This window comes from Hypanus sabinus, chromosome 7, assembly GCF_030144855.1.
Source record: "Hypanus sabinus isolate sHypSab1 chromosome 7, sHypSab1.hap1, whole genome shotgun sequence".
Taxonomy (NCBI): Eukaryota; Metazoa; Chordata; class Chondrichthyes; order Myliobatiformes; family Dasyatidae; genus Hypanus; species Hypanus sabinus.
Genome location: NC_082712.1, coordinates 97,451,240 through 97,470,270, shown reverse-complemented (window position 1 = coordinate 97,470,270; position 19,031 = coordinate 97,451,240). Strand labels below are relative to the sequence as shown.

The 19,031-nt window shown below is 56.1% G+C and overlaps 1 protein-coding gene across 3 annotated transcripts in view; it reads left to right on the top strand.

The window, feature by feature from the left end:
• Positions 1–18,807, top strand: part of LOC132397025 (B-cell lymphoma 6 protein-like) — a 38,128-nt gene extending 19,321 nt beyond the window's left edge. For 2 of the 3 annotated variants that reach the window (XM_059975253.1, XM_059975254.1), the window contains exons 3-10: positions 1,763–1,942; positions 3,793–4,014; positions 4,513–5,130; positions 6,471–6,622; positions 8,676–8,846; positions 10,680–10,810; positions 11,381–11,518; positions 18,442–18,807. In XM_059975253.1, coding sequence (XP_059831236.1) covers positions 1,776–1,942; positions 3,793–4,014; positions 4,513–5,130; positions 6,471–6,622; positions 8,676–8,846; positions 10,680–10,810; positions 11,381–11,518; positions 18,442–18,567 — 1,725 coding nt within the window. In that variant the 5' untranslated portion in view covers positions 1,763–1,775 and the 3' untranslated portion in view covers positions 18,568–18,807. The remainder of the gene's footprint in view (positions 1–1,762; positions 1,943–3,792; positions 4,015–4,512; positions 5,131–6,470; positions 6,623–8,675; positions 8,847–10,679; positions 10,811–11,380; positions 11,519–18,441) is intronic. The other variant, XM_059975255.1, reaches the window with a different exon arrangement.
• Positions 18,808–19,031: the final 224 nt, after the last annotated feature.

The following is a 19,031-nucleotide window of genomic DNA, read 5'->3' as shown; positions in this document are numbered from 1 at the left end:
CTACTTCATCCCTCCCCCCCCATTTCTTATTCCCCCCTCGATCATCCCATGTTACTTCACTCCTGACGAAGGGTTTTGGCCCGAAACGTCGTCACTACCTCCTCCCATAGATGCTGTCTGGCCTGCTGAGTTCTGCCAGCATTTTGTGTTTTTATTTATTTCTAGCATCTGCAGATTTACTCGTGTAGCATCAGATAAGCTGTTTTCATGGGGGAAAACATAATCATAAATGATTTTTACAAGAAAGAACATGATGGGGTGACAGGGTAGCACAATATTTTACAGTAACAGGGACCCGGGTTCAATTCCCACCACTGCCTGTGAGAAGTTTGTATGTTCACCCTGTGACCGCGTGGGTTTCCTCCGGGTGCTCTGGTTTCCTCCCACAGTCCAAAGATGTAGGTAATTGGCCATTGTAAATTGTCCCGTGATCTGGCTAGAATTGAATCAGAGGATTTCTGGGCAGCGCATCTCGATGGGCCTGTTCTATGCTGGATCTCAATAAATCAATACATTAATATCAAGATAAGGCACAATGGAGCAGTGGTCGTAGTGTTGCTAAACTGCAGGCATTGTGCATGTGTCAGTTGGCTCAGTGGGGAGTGGTTGAAGGGGCGTACTGGAACTGAACCTGGACGAGTGGGACTTCGGGTTCCTGTACTTCCTGCACGATGGGAGCAGGGGGAAGGTGGCGTGGCCTGGCTGGAGGGGGAGGCTGGTGCTGATAGGACTGGTGCTGGGAAGGGCTGTGCCGGTGATGTATCGGGCAGAGTCCACTACTCTGTAAGGTTTCCATGTATGTGTGATGAATAAAACTCCCATGCCTTGCAAACGGTACCAGGCAAGGACACTTTCAGCAGGACCTTCGCACAAGGTTGTCAGAGTTTGCTGACGAGCTGACCCTCCAACCACCTTCTAGGAAGGTAGAGACATTGGTTGGGTGCAGATGGGGCCGAATGGCCTGTATGGGTTAGTAAGCTTTGGGCATGCTACGTTGGTGTCAGAATCATGGCGCCACTTGTGGGCTGCCCCCAGCACAGTCATGGAAAGGTACAGCGCAGAAACAGGCCCTTCAGCCCATCTAGTCAATGCTGACCCACTTAAACTGCCTGCTCCCATCTTGCCTGCACTGGGACCATCGCCCTCCATACCCCTGCCATTCACGTACCGATCCAAACTTCTCTTAAACGTTGAAATTGAGCTTGCGTGCAGCTCTTGGGCTGGTAGCTCGTTCCACACTCTTGCCATGAGAAGAAGTTTCCCATCATGTTCCCCTTAAGCTTTTCACCTTTCACGCTTAACTCCATGACCTCTGGTTGTCGTCACAACCAACGTCAGTGGAAAACGCCTGCTTGCATTCACCCTATTGACACCCCTCATAATTCTGAATATCAAATCTCTCCTCAATCTTCTACGTTCCAAGGAAGGAAGTCCTAACCTTTTAAATCTTTCCTTATTCCAGACCGGGCAGCATCTGTGTAGATTTTCTCTGTACTCTTTCAAACCTATTCACACCTCTGGAGGGCGACCCAAACCGTGCACAATTCCCTGAATTAGGCCTTGCCAGTGTATTATACCGTCCTTGGAAAGTATTGGTCACTGATACAGTGAACACATTCCACTGCACACATGCTAAACAAATCTGCTCATCCTTTCCTTCTGCATCCAGGTCGTTCTGTTCTTCCACCTGTTTGGGAAGTGGTAGCGGGGTGGGGTTAAGCTGTGCGCGGACAGCTTTTCTGATGTGTTCTGCCTCCCCCAGCCTTGTGCAGGTAATGATGGGATCGGTGGCAGACGGCTACGTCAAGGAGTTTACACGACATTCCACGGACATGATGCTGAACCTGAACGAGATGCGGAAGCGGGAGATCCTGACCGACGTCAAGGTCCTGGTGGAGGGCCATGAGTTCAGGGCGCACAAGGCGGTGCTCGTGGCCTGCAGGTACCTGGAGAGTACGCTCGCTGACCAGAAATCCTTGGTGACCCCACCCCGGCTGCCTGAGACCGGGGCCCCTTTCGATGGCTGGCTGTCAGCCTGCCTTGAATACACTCAGTGATTGCTGTTGAGAACACCAAAGGTTGTCCCCTGAGAGAATTCCTCCACCTCCCTGTCTGTAACTACACCCCCTGAGTTCTAGATGCCCCAAGGGAAACATCCTCTCACACCATCTGCCCATTCAGTCCCCTTCAGAGCACAGCCCGATTCACAAAACTCCGATATCCATCTGCCCAGCCGCTCCACCTGTCCTCGTGCATCAACCCTTCCACGTGAACACAGTACAGGCCCTTCAGCCCACGATCTTGTGCTGCCTTGTAATCTACTCCAAGATCAATCTAACCCTTCCCTCCTACGTTGCCTTGCATTTTTCCTACCATCAATGTGTCAATCCCTGTGTCTCCAAAATGTCCCCATTGTATCTGTCTTTCCCACCATCCCTGGAAATGAATTTCAGAGCCACTCTGATCCCTACACTCTACTCCAAAGTTATGCCACCTCGTATTCGCCGTAACATGAAGCTTCTCTGTAATGCCGCTGTATCTGACCTGCCCACAGTCCTGTAAAGGTGTGTCGGGATGCCAGTGCTGAATAACTGGGTGCACTCTCAGTCACGGTGAAAGTTGGTTTTTAACAGTCCTGTAGCATTGAATCAGGTTCGTGGGCCTGGCGAGTGAGGCAGAATACTAATCAATTACTTAAACCAATAACAATTCAACCTACAGAGCTGAGTAGTCAACAAACGTACTTAGCTAAAGGCACAAGCAGTGCATACCTTCCCAGTGGTTATGTCCAGCGCCTGCCTTAAAGGAAGAGAGCAAGTCCCTTCCGCGTGCCATTTGATATCCGGGATATTTGCAACTGGACGCCAGACGGATAACCAGTGGGGGGAAAGCAGTTGCAGTTTCTAACCTGAACCGAGCACAACAAAGTGACTTTCAACAGGCAGAATAAACCAGGACAAAGCCCTTCCGGCCCTTCGAACCACGTCACACAGCAATCCCCCGATTTAACCCGAGCCTCATCACAGGACAATAACCTACCAACTGGGTATGACTTTAACGCGGGTGCACAGTTCGGTAACCCGAACCCGTACGTGGCTGGAATGTGAGAGGATCCCGGAACACGCAGAGGAGCCCGTATAAGCGCCTTGCAGAGAGCAGCGGGATCGAAACACGATCTTACAGCTGGCGCTGTAAAGCATTTTGCTAACCGCTAAGCTGCCATACTATGCTGCCCTCCAGCACTTTCAGGGTGTCGCTGGAGATTTCCTGCGTTTGCAGAATCTCTTGTGTTTTACAAGTGGGGATTAGGTTATCAAGAGGTGTAAAGCTCCTTACCTCCGCTAGCCATGGGAGCAGGTGGATGGTCGTATGAGCAGCTGGTGCATGTCACAAGTCCAAGTCCTGGTTATACGCTAGGCAGACAATCTCTGAAGAGTATTGATAATGTCTGGGGTCACCCGTCTTGTAAAGACACTGGCCTCGGCATATGACGAGGCACGTAACCAGTGAATGAATGTGGGAATCAGCTTGTGAATGAGGTTGGGCTGAATGGACAGTTTTTCGCTTATTCCCCCCCCCCCCCCCCCGAGTAATTTTGAATCAGGAACACTGATAGTCTCTTAATGATGGGCCGAATGGACAGCTTTTCTCTTATTTCCCCCAGGGAGTAATGTTGCATCGGGAACACTGATAGTCTCTTAATGATGGGCCGAATGGACAGCTTTTCTCTTATTTCCCCCAGGGAGTAATGTTGCATCGGGAACACTGATAGTCTCTCCCTTCTCTTCTCAGCGGCTTCTTCTATTCCATCTTTTCGGAGCAGACAAAGAGGCACGTCAACCTGCTGACCCTGCCCCGCGGGGTGACAGCGGGGGGCTTCCGCCTGCTGCTGGACTTCATGTACACGTCCTGCCTGCCGCTGGACATGGCCTCGGTGGCCGAGGTCCTCACTGCTGCCAGCTACCTGCAGATGGAGCACGTGGTCGAGACCTGCCGGAGCTTTGCCCACTTCAGGTAGGAGCCCTGCGCTTCCCGGTGTGACAGGCTCGTACCCACACCCCCGGCCCCAAGCGGGGGCGAGAGGTCAGTGAGACCTGACCCGCCCCTACATCACCCATCACAGCTCTCTCGTCACCCCAGGTGCCAGTCTAGGTCCCGTCCCACTGCTGGGGTGGGGACGAGGGAGGGGGGAAGACTGCTGTCTGGGATGGGGGAAGTTGGTAGGACCATTGGGGAGAGGGTGAGGAAGGGAGTTTGCGTCATTGCTGGAGAGGGGGCTTGATCGTGGGCAAGGACACACGAGGGGTGGAGTCAGAGCAGTGTCCAAAGAGGGCTGTGATCAGTGAGGGAGCGAGGTGCGGTGAACAGGGACGTGATCTGGAGTGCAGAGCAGGGCTGCCAGTGGGAGGCAGAGCTCCATTGGGTCAAGCGCAGATCGTAGGGTGATGTGGTGCCGATTGATTGTTCTGACCAGTAACCATTTTCCCTCCCTCTCTCTCTACCCTTCTGCAGGGCCCCATTCACTCACACATTTCTCAAGTCGCTGGAGACTCCGCACGCGAGTCAGCCGCTTCCCTTCCTGCCGCCGGGCTCCCTGTTCCCAGGCCGGCCCCTGGCCCCTCCGCTGGGAGGCTGCGGCCTGCTGCCGGACTCTGCCTTCCACTTCCCTGCTGGCTGCCAGGCTCCACACAAGGCGGCGGTGGACGGTGGCAGACGGAGCGCCTGGGTCAGCGCCTTCCAGGGGCCGGGTGCTGGGCTGGGGGCCCGGGGCACCGCCCACAGGACGGACGCCAGGAAGGCCGCGGCCTCGGGCGGGGAGAGCGGCAAGCCGTCTCCCCCGGTCCCCGACAGCCCGCAGCGCTCTGACTGCCGGCCCAACTCTCCCACCGAGTCCAAGAGCGCTGGGCTGGAGCGCAGCCCGCCCCCGGCTGACCAGGCCCCCACCCCGGGGCCTCCGCCCGACCCCAAGGCCTGCAACTGGAAGAAGTACAAGTTCATCGTGCTCAACTCGCTGAACCAGGTGGGCAGGTCCCAGCCCCAGGTTCGGCCTCAACCCCGCGGTGACCGGAGCCCCAGCAGCCCAGAGGCAGAAGCCGAGGAAGAGCCGGCCCAGGGCGAAGATGTCAGCCGGTGAGCGAGACGTGGGGGAGGTGGGGGTAGTTTCTAACACCAGTCCAGTGAACTGGGTACGAGGGCCAGGATACCATTCAATTCTTCCATAATGTGGCAAGAACTTCCCTTCCCACACTCAGACCGTGACCCTCAGCATCTCTGTCCTTATCCCAGGACATGGTGGGATTGTCCTCCCTCGGCTCCCGGGAACTCCGTCCTATCACTCACGGCCCTGCCCTTTGGGGCAGTGGAATCCCCACTGCGGGAGATCCCTGGCTTACGACAGGGACCAGTTGCTGAGAACTGTCCGTAGCCTGAGCAACAGGTAGGTTTGAGCCAGAAGCACCAGGGACATTAAAGATGGGCGCATGGATGAAAGGAAAATGGAGGACTATGCGCTTGATCGGGTGGAGATGTCTCTCTACCAAAGGAAGTGTGAGGTGCTCCTTCCCTCCGCTAGCCTGCAGGTCACCCTGGGGCAAGGTGTAGCATAGACCCTCCCCTGGGGTCACGTGAAGCTGTGGGAGCGGGTGTTAGATAGTCGTATAAGCCCTGGTTATGTGACCCCTGACGCCAGGCAGACAACCTCTGAAGAGTGTTGATAATGGCTGGGGTCACCCGTCTTGTAAAGACACTGCCCAGAAGAAGGCAATGACAAACCACTTCTGTTAAAACTTTGCCAAGAACAATCCAGGTCACCGTGATCACCCACGTCATACGACACAGCACGTGATGAATGAAGTGTGAAAGGGTAACACAGGGAGGGCTGGGCCAGAGGGCCTGTGCTGTCATGTTCTGTGTAGCGGTTAGCGTAACACTGTCACAGCAGCAGTGATTCCTGCCGCTGTTAGTAAGGAGTTGGTACGTTCTCCCTCGACAGCCAAGGTTTGCGGGTTAGTGTTGATTAGATGTAGGCCTGCTGCATGTGACACTTGTGCGCTGCCCCCAGCACGTCCTCCCGGGGCTGTGCTGCTCGTTGACACAAGCAACGTATTTCACTGTATGTCTTGATGCAGGCGTAACAAATAAAAGTTATTTGATCAAATATTCTGAACTCTTGTCGGTAAGGTTGGGTGTTTATGTACTCGGGGATTTCCTGTACTAAACAATTCTGGTCACCTCAGGTCCAGGGTCTCTGCTGCCTGATTGAGGCTGTTTGGCCCATCTAGACCATGCCAGCAGTGTGTCCTGCAGCTTGTCAGTTCCTTTCCCCTCAGACCGGTACCGGTGCCTTCCCCCCCCCACACCACAGACTTGGGGGAAGATTCTAATCACTTGGCTTCCCTCTGGTGGGTCGTTTACGCAGCCCCCTCCTGCGACGTTGGGTCATCCTGATTTTTGTCTTCGAACCTGCTCAGGTCTTCATCGGACTCCCGGGAATCCCAGAGCCTGTCCGTCTGCTCGGTGTGTGAGCGTGCCTCGGAGTTCTGTCACCGGATAATGGACGCGCAGCCCGGGGAGGAGGTCCCGGAATGCCACTCGGAATTCTCTGACAGCGGATCAGGTGAGGGTGAGTGGTGGGGATGTCTACTCCGGCTGCGTGCCGGGGTGGGGGGGGGGGGGGGGTGAAGGTCAGAAATCTGCCCTGTATCGGCTGCCCTGAGGGTGAGGTGCTAAACCAGGCCCCTGATACTCTTCCAGCTGCACTTAGGGTATGGAATGCAATGCCAGTCACCCCATTTAGGGAAGGATTTGGAATCATTTCCTCCGAGAGAACCACAACCTGGTGGTTCTCAATGACCCGGAGAGCCGTGTTGGCTGGAGTCAGGGTCTTGTGCTTTGGCTCTTGGTAGGGTCACCCAGGCCAAACAGGTCAAAGGGTAGAGGTCAGACTAAGAGTGGTCCACCGGTCCTCCAGGTTCGGGGGTTCAGCTCAGGGCCAACAACCCTGACTGGCAAAACAAAACTGTTATGGAAACAGCAAGAAGGAATGATTCAGCATCTGAGTGTGAGGGTATTCCTGAGTCTTGCATGACTGCCAGTAGTGAAGCAGCTGACAGGATGAAGGACACCGACAATGACGGAGGCGCATCACTGCTGGCCTCAACGCCAGCAGGGTAACGGGCAGTAACTAAGTTGGAGCAACATGCACAAAATGCTGGAGGAGCTCAGTGGGCCCGGTAACATATATGGAAGAGAGTAAACTTTGATGTTTCAGGCCGAGACCCTTCATCAGGGCTGAGTGGGAAGGGAGATGTGCCTGAATTGAAAAAAGTGAAACCTGAGGAAGGGTCTCAGCCTGAAATGTCGACTGTTCACTGTTTTCCGGAGATGCTGCCTGGCCTGCAGCATTCTGTGTGCGGATTTCCAGCGTCTGTACATTTTCTCCTGTTAGTGAGTAGGTTGGGGTCCTTTGAAGAGATTCACTGGGATGCTGCCGGATTAGAGGGTATGAGCTCGTATAGGGAGAGTCTGGGCAAACTTGGGTTATTTTCTGAAATGCTGAAGGGAGATCTGATTGAAGTTTATATTTATTTAAAAATGAGAAGCCTTGATAGTGTGGAGAATCTTTCTCTGCAGGGTAGAAATTCAGTACTGGAACGCAGATGTTTAAGGTGGGAGGGTGAATGTTCAAAAGAGAAGATTTTAAATACAGAGAGAGGTAGGTACCCAGAAAGGGCTGTCAGGGCAGCTGGAGGGAGCAGATACAGTGGCGTTTAACCATACAAATACTCAGGGAATGTAGAGGTGTGGGTTATGTACAGGCAGAGGAGATTCAGTTGAATCCAGCGCTGGGCCGAGGGGCCCCTTCCTGTGTTGGATTGTTCTCTTAGCTGGGGATCATGCGCAAGACTGGCAAAGCACACTCCACGATGCGCCTACGGGGTGGGAAAGGGCAAATGGAGTTTAACCCAGATAAACGTGAGGTGTTGCCCCTCAGTAGGGCAAATGCAAGGAGACCTTGTTAGGGGCAAGGTCCTTAAGTGCTGCTGAGCACAGAGATCCTGGAATCCGAGTTCATAGCTCCTCGAAAATGGTCATGAGGTTGATGAGGTGTTTGAAGAAGGCTTGTGGAATGTTTGCCTTTATTAGTTGGGGCATTGAGCTCAAAAGTCAGGAGGTTGTGTTGCAACTTTATCAAACGCTGGTCACGTCACCTCTGGAGAACTGCACACAGTTCTGCTCACCCCACTACAGGAAGGTTGTCGAGGCTTTGGAGAGGCTGCAGAAGGATGCTGCCTGGTTTCGAGGGCATGTGAGTGGTACGTTGGTAAAGGCAAATACATCAGAGAGGTTTGGATAGGCGCGTGGGTGTAAGGAAGACGGGGGATATGGACATTGTGTAGGCAGCAGGGTTTAGTGTTGTGGGCTGAATGGCCTGGTCCTGAGCTGTACTGTTCTGTGTTAAAGAGGGCAGGAATATCCCCCAAATCTGCAAAAGGACCCCATGTTGGGTTTGCTGGCCACAGCTGAGGGGTCAGTGGTGCCTGCAGAAGACTGGTGGGTGCATGCATGCGGATCTCAGGGAAAGGGTAGAAGGGACAGAGGTGGGGTGCAGGGCTGAACCACGGGAGGTGGGCTTGGAACGTCCGCTAAGTGTCCCGCCCGGTTTCTGGTTGCAGAGAACGGCCTCTTCTCCTGCCGGACCTGCCACCTGAAGCTGCCGGACGAGGAGTCACTGCAGCAGCACTTCCTGCACGTCCACAGCGACGACAAGCCCTACAAGTGCGACATGTGCCACCACGCCTTCCGGTACAAGGGCAACCTGGCCAGTCACAAGACCATCCACACAGGTGAGGACAGTCTTTTCCTCGCGAAGCCAGGTCACGCTCCGGAAAGGGAGGCGTCCTGACGGTCTACATCAACTCCGGAAAGGGAGGCGCCCTGACGGTCTACATCAACTTCGAGATTCTAGGACTTGCACTGTCAATCTAACCCTTCCCTTCACACACAAACCTCTATTTTTAGTTGATGTATCTATTCAACTGTCCTTTAAATGTTGTGTCAGCCTCTACACCACTGCTAACAGTGCATTCGAAGCACTAACCCTCTCTGTAAGGGGAAAATAATGAGAACACAAGATACACTGCACCCTGCCTGGACGTTCTCTACTCCCCTCTCCCACTGGACAGAAAACACAAAAGCTGGGAAGTATGAAACATCAGGCTAAAGGACAGTGTCCATCCCATTGTTTCTAAGACTATCGAACCCTCCCCTAGTATGATGAGATATATTCTTGACCTCACGAGTTCAAAGTAAATTTATTATCAGGGTGTAGTGTTAGTCTCGATAGACCATGGATTTGCACTTTGGAAAGTTCCCAGGGCGCAAGCCTGGGCAGGGTTTGTTATGGAAGACCGGCAGTTGCCCAAGCTGCAAGTCTCCCCTCTCCATGCCACCAATGTTGTCCAAGGGAAGGGCATTAGGATCCATACAGCTTGGCCCCGGTGTCATCACAGAGCAATGTGTGGTGAAGTGCCTTGTTCAAGGACACACACAGCCTCAGCCAAGGCTCGAACTAGCGACCTTCAGATCACTAGATGAGCGTCTTAACCACTTGGCCACACACCAACACACTGTTATATTATCAGGGTGCATGTATATCATATAGAACCCTGAAATTCATTTTCTTGTGGGGGTTGTCAATGAATCTATAGAATAATAACGTTCACAGAATGAGTGAAAGACCAAACCAGCTCGGGCATTCAACCAGCGTGTGAAAGACGACAAACTGTGCAAATACAAAAAGGAAGACAGAATAATAAACAAATAAGCGATAAGTATTGAGAACATGTGATGAAGAGTCCTTGAAAGTGAGTCCATTGGTCATGGTATGGGGCCAGAGAAGCTGAGTGAAGTTGTTCGAGAGCCTGATGGTTGAGGGGTAGTAACTGTTCCTGAACCGGGTGGTGAGAGTCCTGGGGCTCCTGTATCTTCCTGATGGCCGCAGTGAGAAGAGAGCGTGACCTGGCTGGTGGGCGTCTCTGATAATGAATGCTCCTTTCCTGTGACAAACATCCTCAATGGTCAGGACAGCTTTTACCCATGATGGACTGGGCCGTGCCCAAAACTTTTTGTAGATTTTTTGTTCAAGGGCATTGGTGTTTCCATGCCAGGCTGTGATGCAGCCAGTCAATACACTCCCCACTACACGTCTATGGAAGTTAGTTAAAATTTTAGGTATCATGCCGAGACTTTGCTAACTTCCAGGGAAGTTGACGTGCTTCTGTGCTTTCTTTATAATGTTACCTGCGTGCTGGGCCCAGGACAGGTTCTTTAAAACAGTAACAGAGGAATTTGAAGAGGACTGTCTGGTGAGGACCGTCTCATGATCCTCTGGTTTCCTTCTCCTGAAGATGATAATCAGCTCCTTGGTCGTGCTGACATTGTAGAAGTGGTTGTAGTTACGATATTGTGTACCTGCACGGCACTTTCTGTTACACTCTGTTCTGCATTCAGTTAACGTTCTGGCTCAGTGCACTGTGTAATGACCTGAACTCCTTTTCACCGTGTCTTGGTGCATCTGACAATTGTAAACCAGTCCCAGTTCTACGATTTCCTCACTTGCTGGGCACCAGATGTGTGGTCCTGTGGGTCACGTTGCCTGTTCTCTCTCTCTCTGCCAGGAGAGAAGCCCTATCGCTGTAACGTCTGCGGAGCCCAGTTCAACCGGCCGGCCAACCTGAAGACCCACACCCGCATCCACTCTGGGGAGAAGCCGTACAAGTGTGAGACGTGTGGGGCCAGGTTTGTGCAGGTGAGTGCCCCCCCCCCCCCATCTCGTACTACCAACCTCCACCCCCCCGTCTGTCCTCTCCCTCCCTCACCCAGCCCGCACCCCACCACACTCCATCTGCACTCTCCTCTCCATCTGTCTGAGGAAGTTTGCTGCCTCACGGGGTGAGACAGGCTATTGAATTTTATTTTCTGGTCCACGACTGGGAACCCATCCTTGTGCTCAGAAATGAGAGTGAGAGAGACTGACACCCTGTGTTAGAGGCATCCCCCTCTCCCGCTCCCCGTCTGTCTCCACTCCCATCCCACCAGGCAACACAGCCCGGTGTTCTCTGGCAAACCATCACTTGGTCCACCCACCCAACAGCTGCCTGAGACTGACCCCCTGAGTCCGATTCCCTGTGCTGCCTTCCCAGCTGTAGGGTGCCTGGGTATATCAGTAACCTCTGGGACTTCTGCCTCCGCTGAGATGCCCCTTGCATCTCTTGGTGCCTGACTCAGCCTCTTGCAGTGTCCCCCCGAGCAACTCCTGTGCCGTGGGATTCCTCTCCAGCCGGATGTGGACGTTGACAGTGTCTCTGCCTTGCTTCAGGTTGCTCACCTTCGAGCTCACGTCCTGATCCATACCGGTGAGAAGCCGTATCCCTGTGAAACGTGCGGGACACGTTTCCGACATCTTCAGACACTGAAGAGCCACATCAGGATCCACACTGGAGAAAAGCCATATCATGTAAGGAACGGTGTGGAGGGAGGGTCACTCTGTGTCTGACCCCGGGAGTGTGTGATGGGACGGTGTGGAGGGAGATTCACTCTGTGTCTGACCCCGGGAGTGTGTGATGGGACGGTGTGGAGGGAGATTCACTCTGTGTCTGACCCAGGGAGTGTGTGATGGGACACTGTGGAGGGAGCTTCACTCTGTCTGACCCCGGGAGTGTGTGATGGGACACTGTGGAGGGAGGGACACTCTGTGTCTGACCCCGGGAGTGTGTGATGGGACGGTGTGGAGGAAGCTTCACTCTGTGTCTGACCCCGGGAGTGTGTGATGGGACGGTGTGGAGGGAGATTCACTCTGTGTCTGACCCAGGGAGTGTGTGATGGGACACTGTGGAGGGAGCTTCACTCTGTCTGACCCCGGGAGTGTGTGATGGGACACTGTGGAGGGAGGGACACTCTGTGTCTGACCCCGGGAGTGTGTGATGGGACGGTGTGGAGGAAGCTTCACTCTGTGTCTGACCCCGGGAGTGTGTGATGGGACGGTGTGCAGGGAGCTTCACTCTGTGTCTGACCCCGGGAGTGTGTGCTGGGACGGTGTGGAGGGCGATTCACTCTGTGTCTGACCCCGGGAGTGTGTGATGGGACGGTGTGGAGGGAGCTTCACTCTGTGTCTGACCCCGGGAGTGTGTGATGGGATGGTGTGGAGGGAGATTCACTCTGTGTCTGACCCCGGGGGTGTGTGATGGGACGGTGTGGAGGGAGATTCACTCTGTGTCTGACCCCGGGTGTGTGTGATGGGACACTGTGGAGGGAGCTTCACTCTGTGTCTGACCCCGGGAGTGTGTGATGGGACACTGTGGAGGGAGGGTCACTCTGTGTCTGACCCCGGGAGTGTGTGATGGGACGGTGTGGAGGGAAGGTCACTCTGTGTCTGACCCCGGGAGTGTGTGATGGGACGGTGTGGAGGGAGTTACACTCTGTGTCTGACCCCGGGAGTGTGTGATGGGACGGTGTGGAGGGAGCTTCACTCTGTGTCTGACCCCGGGAGTGTGTGATGGGACGGTGTGGAGGGAGATTCACTCTGTGTCTGACCCCGGGAGTGTGTGATGGGACGGTGTGGAGGGAGATTCACCCTGTGTCTGACCCCGGGAGTGTGTGATGGGACAGTGTGGAGGGAGATTCACCCTGTGTCTGACCCCGGGAGTGTGTGATGGGACGGTGTGGAGGGAGGGTCACTCTGTGTCTGACCCCGGGAGTGTTTGATGGGACGGTGTGGAGGGAGATTCCCTCTGTGTCTGACCCCAGGAGTGTGTGATGGGACAGTGTGGAGGGAGGGTCACTCTGTGTCTGACCCCGGGAGTGTGTGATGGGACAGTGTGGAGGGAGATTCACTCTGTGTCTGACCCCAGGAGTGTGTGATGGGACAGAGTGGAGGGAGCTTCACTCTGTGTCTGACCCCGGGAGTGTGTGATGGGAGGGTGTGGAGGGAGATTCACTCTGTGTCTGACCCCGGGGGTGTGTGATGCGACGGTGTGGAGGGAGATTCACTCTGTGTCTGACCCCGGGAGTGTGTGATGGGACACTGTGGAGCGAGCTTCACTCTGTGTCTGACCCCGGGAGTGGGTGATGGGACACTGTGGAGCGAGCTTCACTCTGTGTCTGACCCCGGGAGTGTGTGATGGGACAGTGTGGAGGGAGGGTCACTGTGTCTGACCCCGGGAGTGTGTGATGGGACAGTGTGGAGGGAGATTCACTCTGTGTCTGACCCCAGGAGTGTGTGATGGGACAGAGTGGAGGGAGCTTCACTCTGTGTCTGACCCCGGGAGTGTGTGATGGGAGGGTGTGGAGGGAGATTCACTCTGTGTCTGACCCCGGGGGTGTGTGATGCGACGGTGTGGAGGGAGATTCACTCTGTGTCTGACCCCGAGATGTGTGATGGGACACTGTGGAGCGAGCTTCACTCTGTGTCTGACCCCGGGAGTGTGTGATGGGACGGTGTGGAGGGAGCTTCACTCTGTGTCTGACCCTGGGAGTGTGTGATGGGACGGTGTAGAGGGAGATTCACTCTGTGTCTGACCCCGGGAGTGTGTGATGGGACGGTGTGGAGGGAGCTTCACTCTGTGTCTGACCCCGGGAGTGTGTGATGGGACGGTGTGGAGGGAGCTTCACTCTGTGTCTGACCCCGGGAGTGTGTGATGGGACGGTGTGGAGGGAGATTCACCCTGTGTCTGACCCCGGGAGTATGTGATGGGACGGTGTGGAGGGAGGGTCACTCTGTGTCTGACCCCGGGAGTGTGTGATGGGACGGTGTGGAGGGAGCTTCACTCTGTGTCTGACCCCGGGAGTGTGTGATGGGACGGTGTGGAGGGAGGGTCACTCTGTGTCTGACCCCGGGAGTGTGTGATCGGACGGGGTGGAGGGAGAATCCCTCTGTGTCTGATCCCAGGAGTGTGTGATGGGACAGTGTGGAGGGAGGGTCACTCTGTGTCAGACCCTGGGAGTGTGTGATGGGACAGTGTGGAGGGAGATTCACTCTGTGTCTGTCCCCGGGAGTGTGTGATGGGACAGTGTGGAGGGAGGGTCACTCTGTGTCTAACCCCGGGAGTGTGTGATGGGACGGTGTGGAGGGAGGGTCACTCTGTGTCTGACCCCGGGAGTGTGTGATCGGACGGTGTGGAGGGAGGGTCACTCTGTGTCTGACCCCGGGAGTGTGTGATGGGACGGTGTGGAGGGAGTTTCACTCTGTGTCTGACCCCGGGAGTGTGTGATGGGACGGTGTGGAGGGAGCTTCACTCTGTGTCTGACCCCGGGAGTGTGTGATGGGACGGTGTAGAGGGAGATTCACTCTGTGTCTGACCCCGGGAGTGTGTGATGGGACGGTGTGGAGGGAGATTCACTCTGTGTCTGACCCCGGGAGTGTGTGATGGGACGGTGTGGAGGGAGATTCACCCTGTGTCTGACCCCGGGAGTGTGTGATGGGACGGTGTGGAGGGAAATTCACTCTGTGTCTGACCCCGGGAGTGTGTGATGGGACAGTGTGGAGGGAGATTCACCCTGTGTCTGACCCTGGGAGTGTGTGATGGGACGGTGTGGAGGGAGGGTCACTCTGTGTCTGACCCCGGGAGTGTGTGATCGGACGGTGTGGAGGGAGATTCCCTCTGTGTCTGATCCCAGGTGTGTGTGATGGGACAGTGTGGAGGGAGGGTCACTCTGTGTCTGACCCCGGGAGTGTGTGATGGGACGGTGTGGAGGGAGGGTCACTCTGTGTCTGACCCCGGGAGTGTGTGATGGGACGGTGTGGAGGGAGCTTCACTCTGTGTCTGACCGCTGGAGTGTGTGATGGGACGGTGTGGAGGGAGATTTACTCTGTGTCTGACCCCGGGTGTGTGTGATGGGATGGTGTGGAGGGAGATTCACTCTGTGTCTGACCCCGGGAGTGTGTGATGGGACGGTGTGGAGGGAGATTAACCCGGTGTCTGACCGCGGGAGTGTGTCATGGGACGGTGTGGAGGGAGGGTCACTCTGTGTCTGACCCCGGGAGTGTGTCATGGGACGGTGTGGAGGGAGGGTCACTCTGTGTCTGACCCCGGGAGTGTGTGATGGGACAGTGTGGAGGGAGCTTCACTCTGTGTCTGACCCCGGGAGTGTGTGATGGGACGGTGTGGAGGGAGATTCACTCTGCGTCTGACCCCGGGAGTGTGTGATGGGACAGTGTGGAGGGAGGGTCACTCTGTGTCTGACCCCGGGAGTGTGTGATGGGACGGTGTGGAGGGAGGATCACTCTGTGTCTGACCCCGGGAGTGTGTGATGTGACAGTGTGGAGGGAGGGTCACTCTGTGTCTGACCCCGGGGGTGTGTGATGGGACGGTGTGGAGGGAGGGTCACTCTGTGTCTGACCCCGGGAGTGTGTGATGGGACGGTGTGGAGGGATGGTCAGTCTGTGTCTGACCCCGGGAGTGTGTGATGGGACGGTGTGGAGGGAGATTCACTCTGTGTCTGACCCCGGAGTGTGTGATGGGACGGTGTGGAGGGAGTTTCACTCTGTGTCTGACCCCGGGAGTGTGTGATGGGACGGTGTAGAGGGAGATTCACTCTGTGTCTGACCCCGGGAGTGTGTGATGGGACGGTGTGGAGGGAGATTCACTCTGTGTCTGACCCCGGGAGTGTGTGATGGGACGGTGTGGAGGGAGATTCACCCTGTGTCTGACCCCGGGAGTGTGTGATGGGACGGTGTGGAGGGAAATTCACTCTGTGTCTGACCCCGGGAGTGTGTGATGGGACAGTGTGGAGGGAGATTCACCCTGTGTCTGACCCTGGGAGTGTGTGATGGGACGGTGTGGAGGGAGGGTCACTCTGTGTCTGACCCCGGGAGTGTGTGATCGGACGGTGTGGAGGGAGATTCCCTCTGTGTCTGATCCCAGGTGTGTGTGATGGGACAGTGTGGAGGGAGGGTCACTCTGTGTCTGACCCCGGGAGTGTGTGATGGGACGGTGTGGAGGGAGGGTCACTCTGTGTCTGACCCCGGGAGTGTGTGATGGGACGGTGTGGAGGGAGCTTCACTCTGTGTCTGACCGCTGGAGTGTGTGATGGGACGGTGTGGAGGGAGATTTACTCTGTGTCTGACCCCGGGTGTGTGTGATGGGATGGTGTGGAGGGAGATTCACTCTGTGTCTGACCCCGGGAGTGTGTGATGGGACGGTGTGGAGGGAGATTAACCCGGTGTCTGACCGCGGGAGTGTGTCATGGGACGGTGTGGAGGGAGGGTCACTCTGTGTCTGACCCCGGGAGTGTGTCATGGGACGGTGTGGAGGGAGGGTCACTCTGTGTCTGACCCCGGGAGTGTGTGATGGGACAGTGTGGAGGGAGCTTCACTCTGTGTCTGACCCCGGGAGTGTGTGATGGGACGGTGTGGAGGGAGATTCACTCTGCGTCTGACCCCGGGAGTGTGTGATGGGACAGTGTGGAGGGAGGGTCACTCTGTGTCTGACCCCGGGAGTGTGTGATGGGACGGTGTGGAGGGAGGATCACTCTGTGTCTGACCCCGGGAGTGTGTGATGTGACAGTGTGGAGGGAGGGTCACTCTGTGTCTGACCCCGGGGGTGTGTGATGGGACGGTGTGGAGGGAGGGTCACTCTGTGTCTGACCCCGGGAGTGTGTGATGGGACGGTGTGGAGGGATGGTCAGTCTGTGTCTGACCCCGGGAGTGTGTGATGGGACGGTGTGGAGGGAGATTCACTCTGTGTCTGACCCCGGGAGTGTGTGATGGGACGGTGTGGAGGGAGTTTCACTCTGTGTCTGACCCCGGGAGTGTGTGATGGGACGGTGTGGAGGGAGGGTCACTCTGTGTCTGACCCCGGGAGTGTATGATGGGACGGTGTGGAGGGAGGGTCACTCTGTGTCTGACCCTGGGAGTGTGTGATGGGACGGTGTGGAGGGAGATTCACTCTGTGTCTGACCCCGGGAGTGTGTGATGGGACGGTGTGGAGGGAGATTCACTCTGTGTCTGATCCCGGGAGTGTGTGATGTGACAGTGTGGAGGGAGATTCACTCTGTGTCTGACCCTGGGAGTGTGTGATGGGACAGTGTGGAGGGAGATTCACTCTGTGTCTGACCCCGGGAGTGTGTGATGGGACGGTGTGGAGGGAGATTCACTCTGTGTCTGATCCCGGGAGTGTGTGATGTGACAGTGTGGAGGGAGATTCACTCTGTGTCTGACCCCGGGGAGTGTGTGATGGGATGGTGTGGAGGGAGTGTGTGATGGGACGGTGTGGAGGGAGTCTGTGATGGGACGGTGTGGAGGGAGTCTGTGATGGGACGGTGTGGAGGGAGTGTGTGATGGGACGGTGTGGAGGGAGTGTGTGATGGGACGGTGTGGAGGGAGTGTGTGATGGGACGGTGTGGAGGGAGTGTGTGATTGGACGGTGAGGAGGGAGTGTGTGATTGGACGGTGAGGAGGGAGTGTGTGATGGGACGGTGTGGAGGGAGTGTGTGATGGGACGGTGTGGAGGGAGTGTGTGATTGGACGGTGAGGAGGGAGTCTGATGAGGGAGTGTGTGATTGGACGGTGTGGAGGGAGTGTGTGATTGGACGGTGAGGAGGGAGTCTGATGAGGGAGTGTGTGATGGGACGGTGTGGAGGGAGTGTGTGATTGGACGGTGAGGAGGGAGTCTGATGGGACGGTGTGGAGGGAGTCTGATGGGACGGTGTGGAGGGAGTGTGTGATGGGACGGTGTGGAGGGAGTGTGTGATGGGACGGTGAGGAGGGAGTCTGATGAGGGAGTGTGTGATGGGACGGTGTGGAGGGAGTGTGTGATTGGACGGTGAGGAGGGAGTCTGATGGGACGGTGTGGAGGGAGTCTGATGGGACGGTGTGGAGGGAGTGTGTGATGGGACGGTGTGGAGGGAGTGTGTGATGGGACGGTGTGGAGGGAGTGTGTGATTGGACGGTGAGGAGGGAGTCTGATGAGGGAGTGTGTGATGGGACGGTGTGGAGGGAGTGTGTGATTGGACGGTGAGGAGGGAGTCTGATGGGACGGTGTGGAGGGAGTGTGTGATGGGACGGTGTGGAGGGAGTGTGTGATTGGACGGTGAGGAGGGAGTCTGATGAGGGAGTGTGTGATTGGACGGTGTGGAGGGAGTGTGTGATTGGTCGGTGAGGAGGGAGTCTGATGAGGGAGTGTGTGATGGGACAGTGTGGAGGGAGTGTGTGATGGGACAGTGTGGAGGGAGTGTGTGATGGGACGGTGTGGAGGGAGTCTGATGGGACGGTGTGGAGGGAGTCTGATGGGACGGTGTGGAGGGAGTGTGTGATGGGACGGTGTGGAGGGAGTCTGATGGGACAGTGTGGAGGGAGTCTGATGGGACGGTGTGGAGGGAGTCTGATGGGACGGTGAGGGAGCTGCACTGTGTGTCTGACTGCTGCCTCTGTTCTGTTTGCAGTGTGAAAAATGCGACCTGCACTTCCGACACAAGAGCCAACTGCGCCTGCACCTGCGGCAGAAACACGGAGCTGTCACCAACACCAAAGTCCGTTACAAGGTGATCCCCGAGCTCCAGGCCTGCTAGGGGAGGAGCTCCTCGAGTCACGCTGGCTGTCCCCTTCGCAGCTACGACCTGCGGAGGCAGCCTTACCTTCCCTCCAGCACGACCACCTCTGACCGCGAGCAAGAGCCAGGGGTTCCGGGACGTGTTGGGAGGGGGGGAAGGGTTTGCTGAAGGACTTTGTACTGAATGGTATTGGGGCTTCTGTGTTGGGTTGGGGAGAATGCTTACCTGCTGTGTTAATAGGTGGGTGCTGAAGAATTGCTGCAGGGAGGGGGAGGGTTTGGATTTGTAAAGGGGTTGGGTGGGCGGGGGGGGGGGGTCCCAAAGGCAAGGTCTGGGGAGGGAGGGAGGTGGAACCTCTCAGGTGCCAGGTGCCAGTTCCTTGCCTATTTTGTGCACTGTGTTTAAAGGAAGCGGTCATGCGTGATGATTCATTCCCCCAGCCCGTCGGGGGGCTGGGTTTCCCCTCGACTCCCCATCCGCCA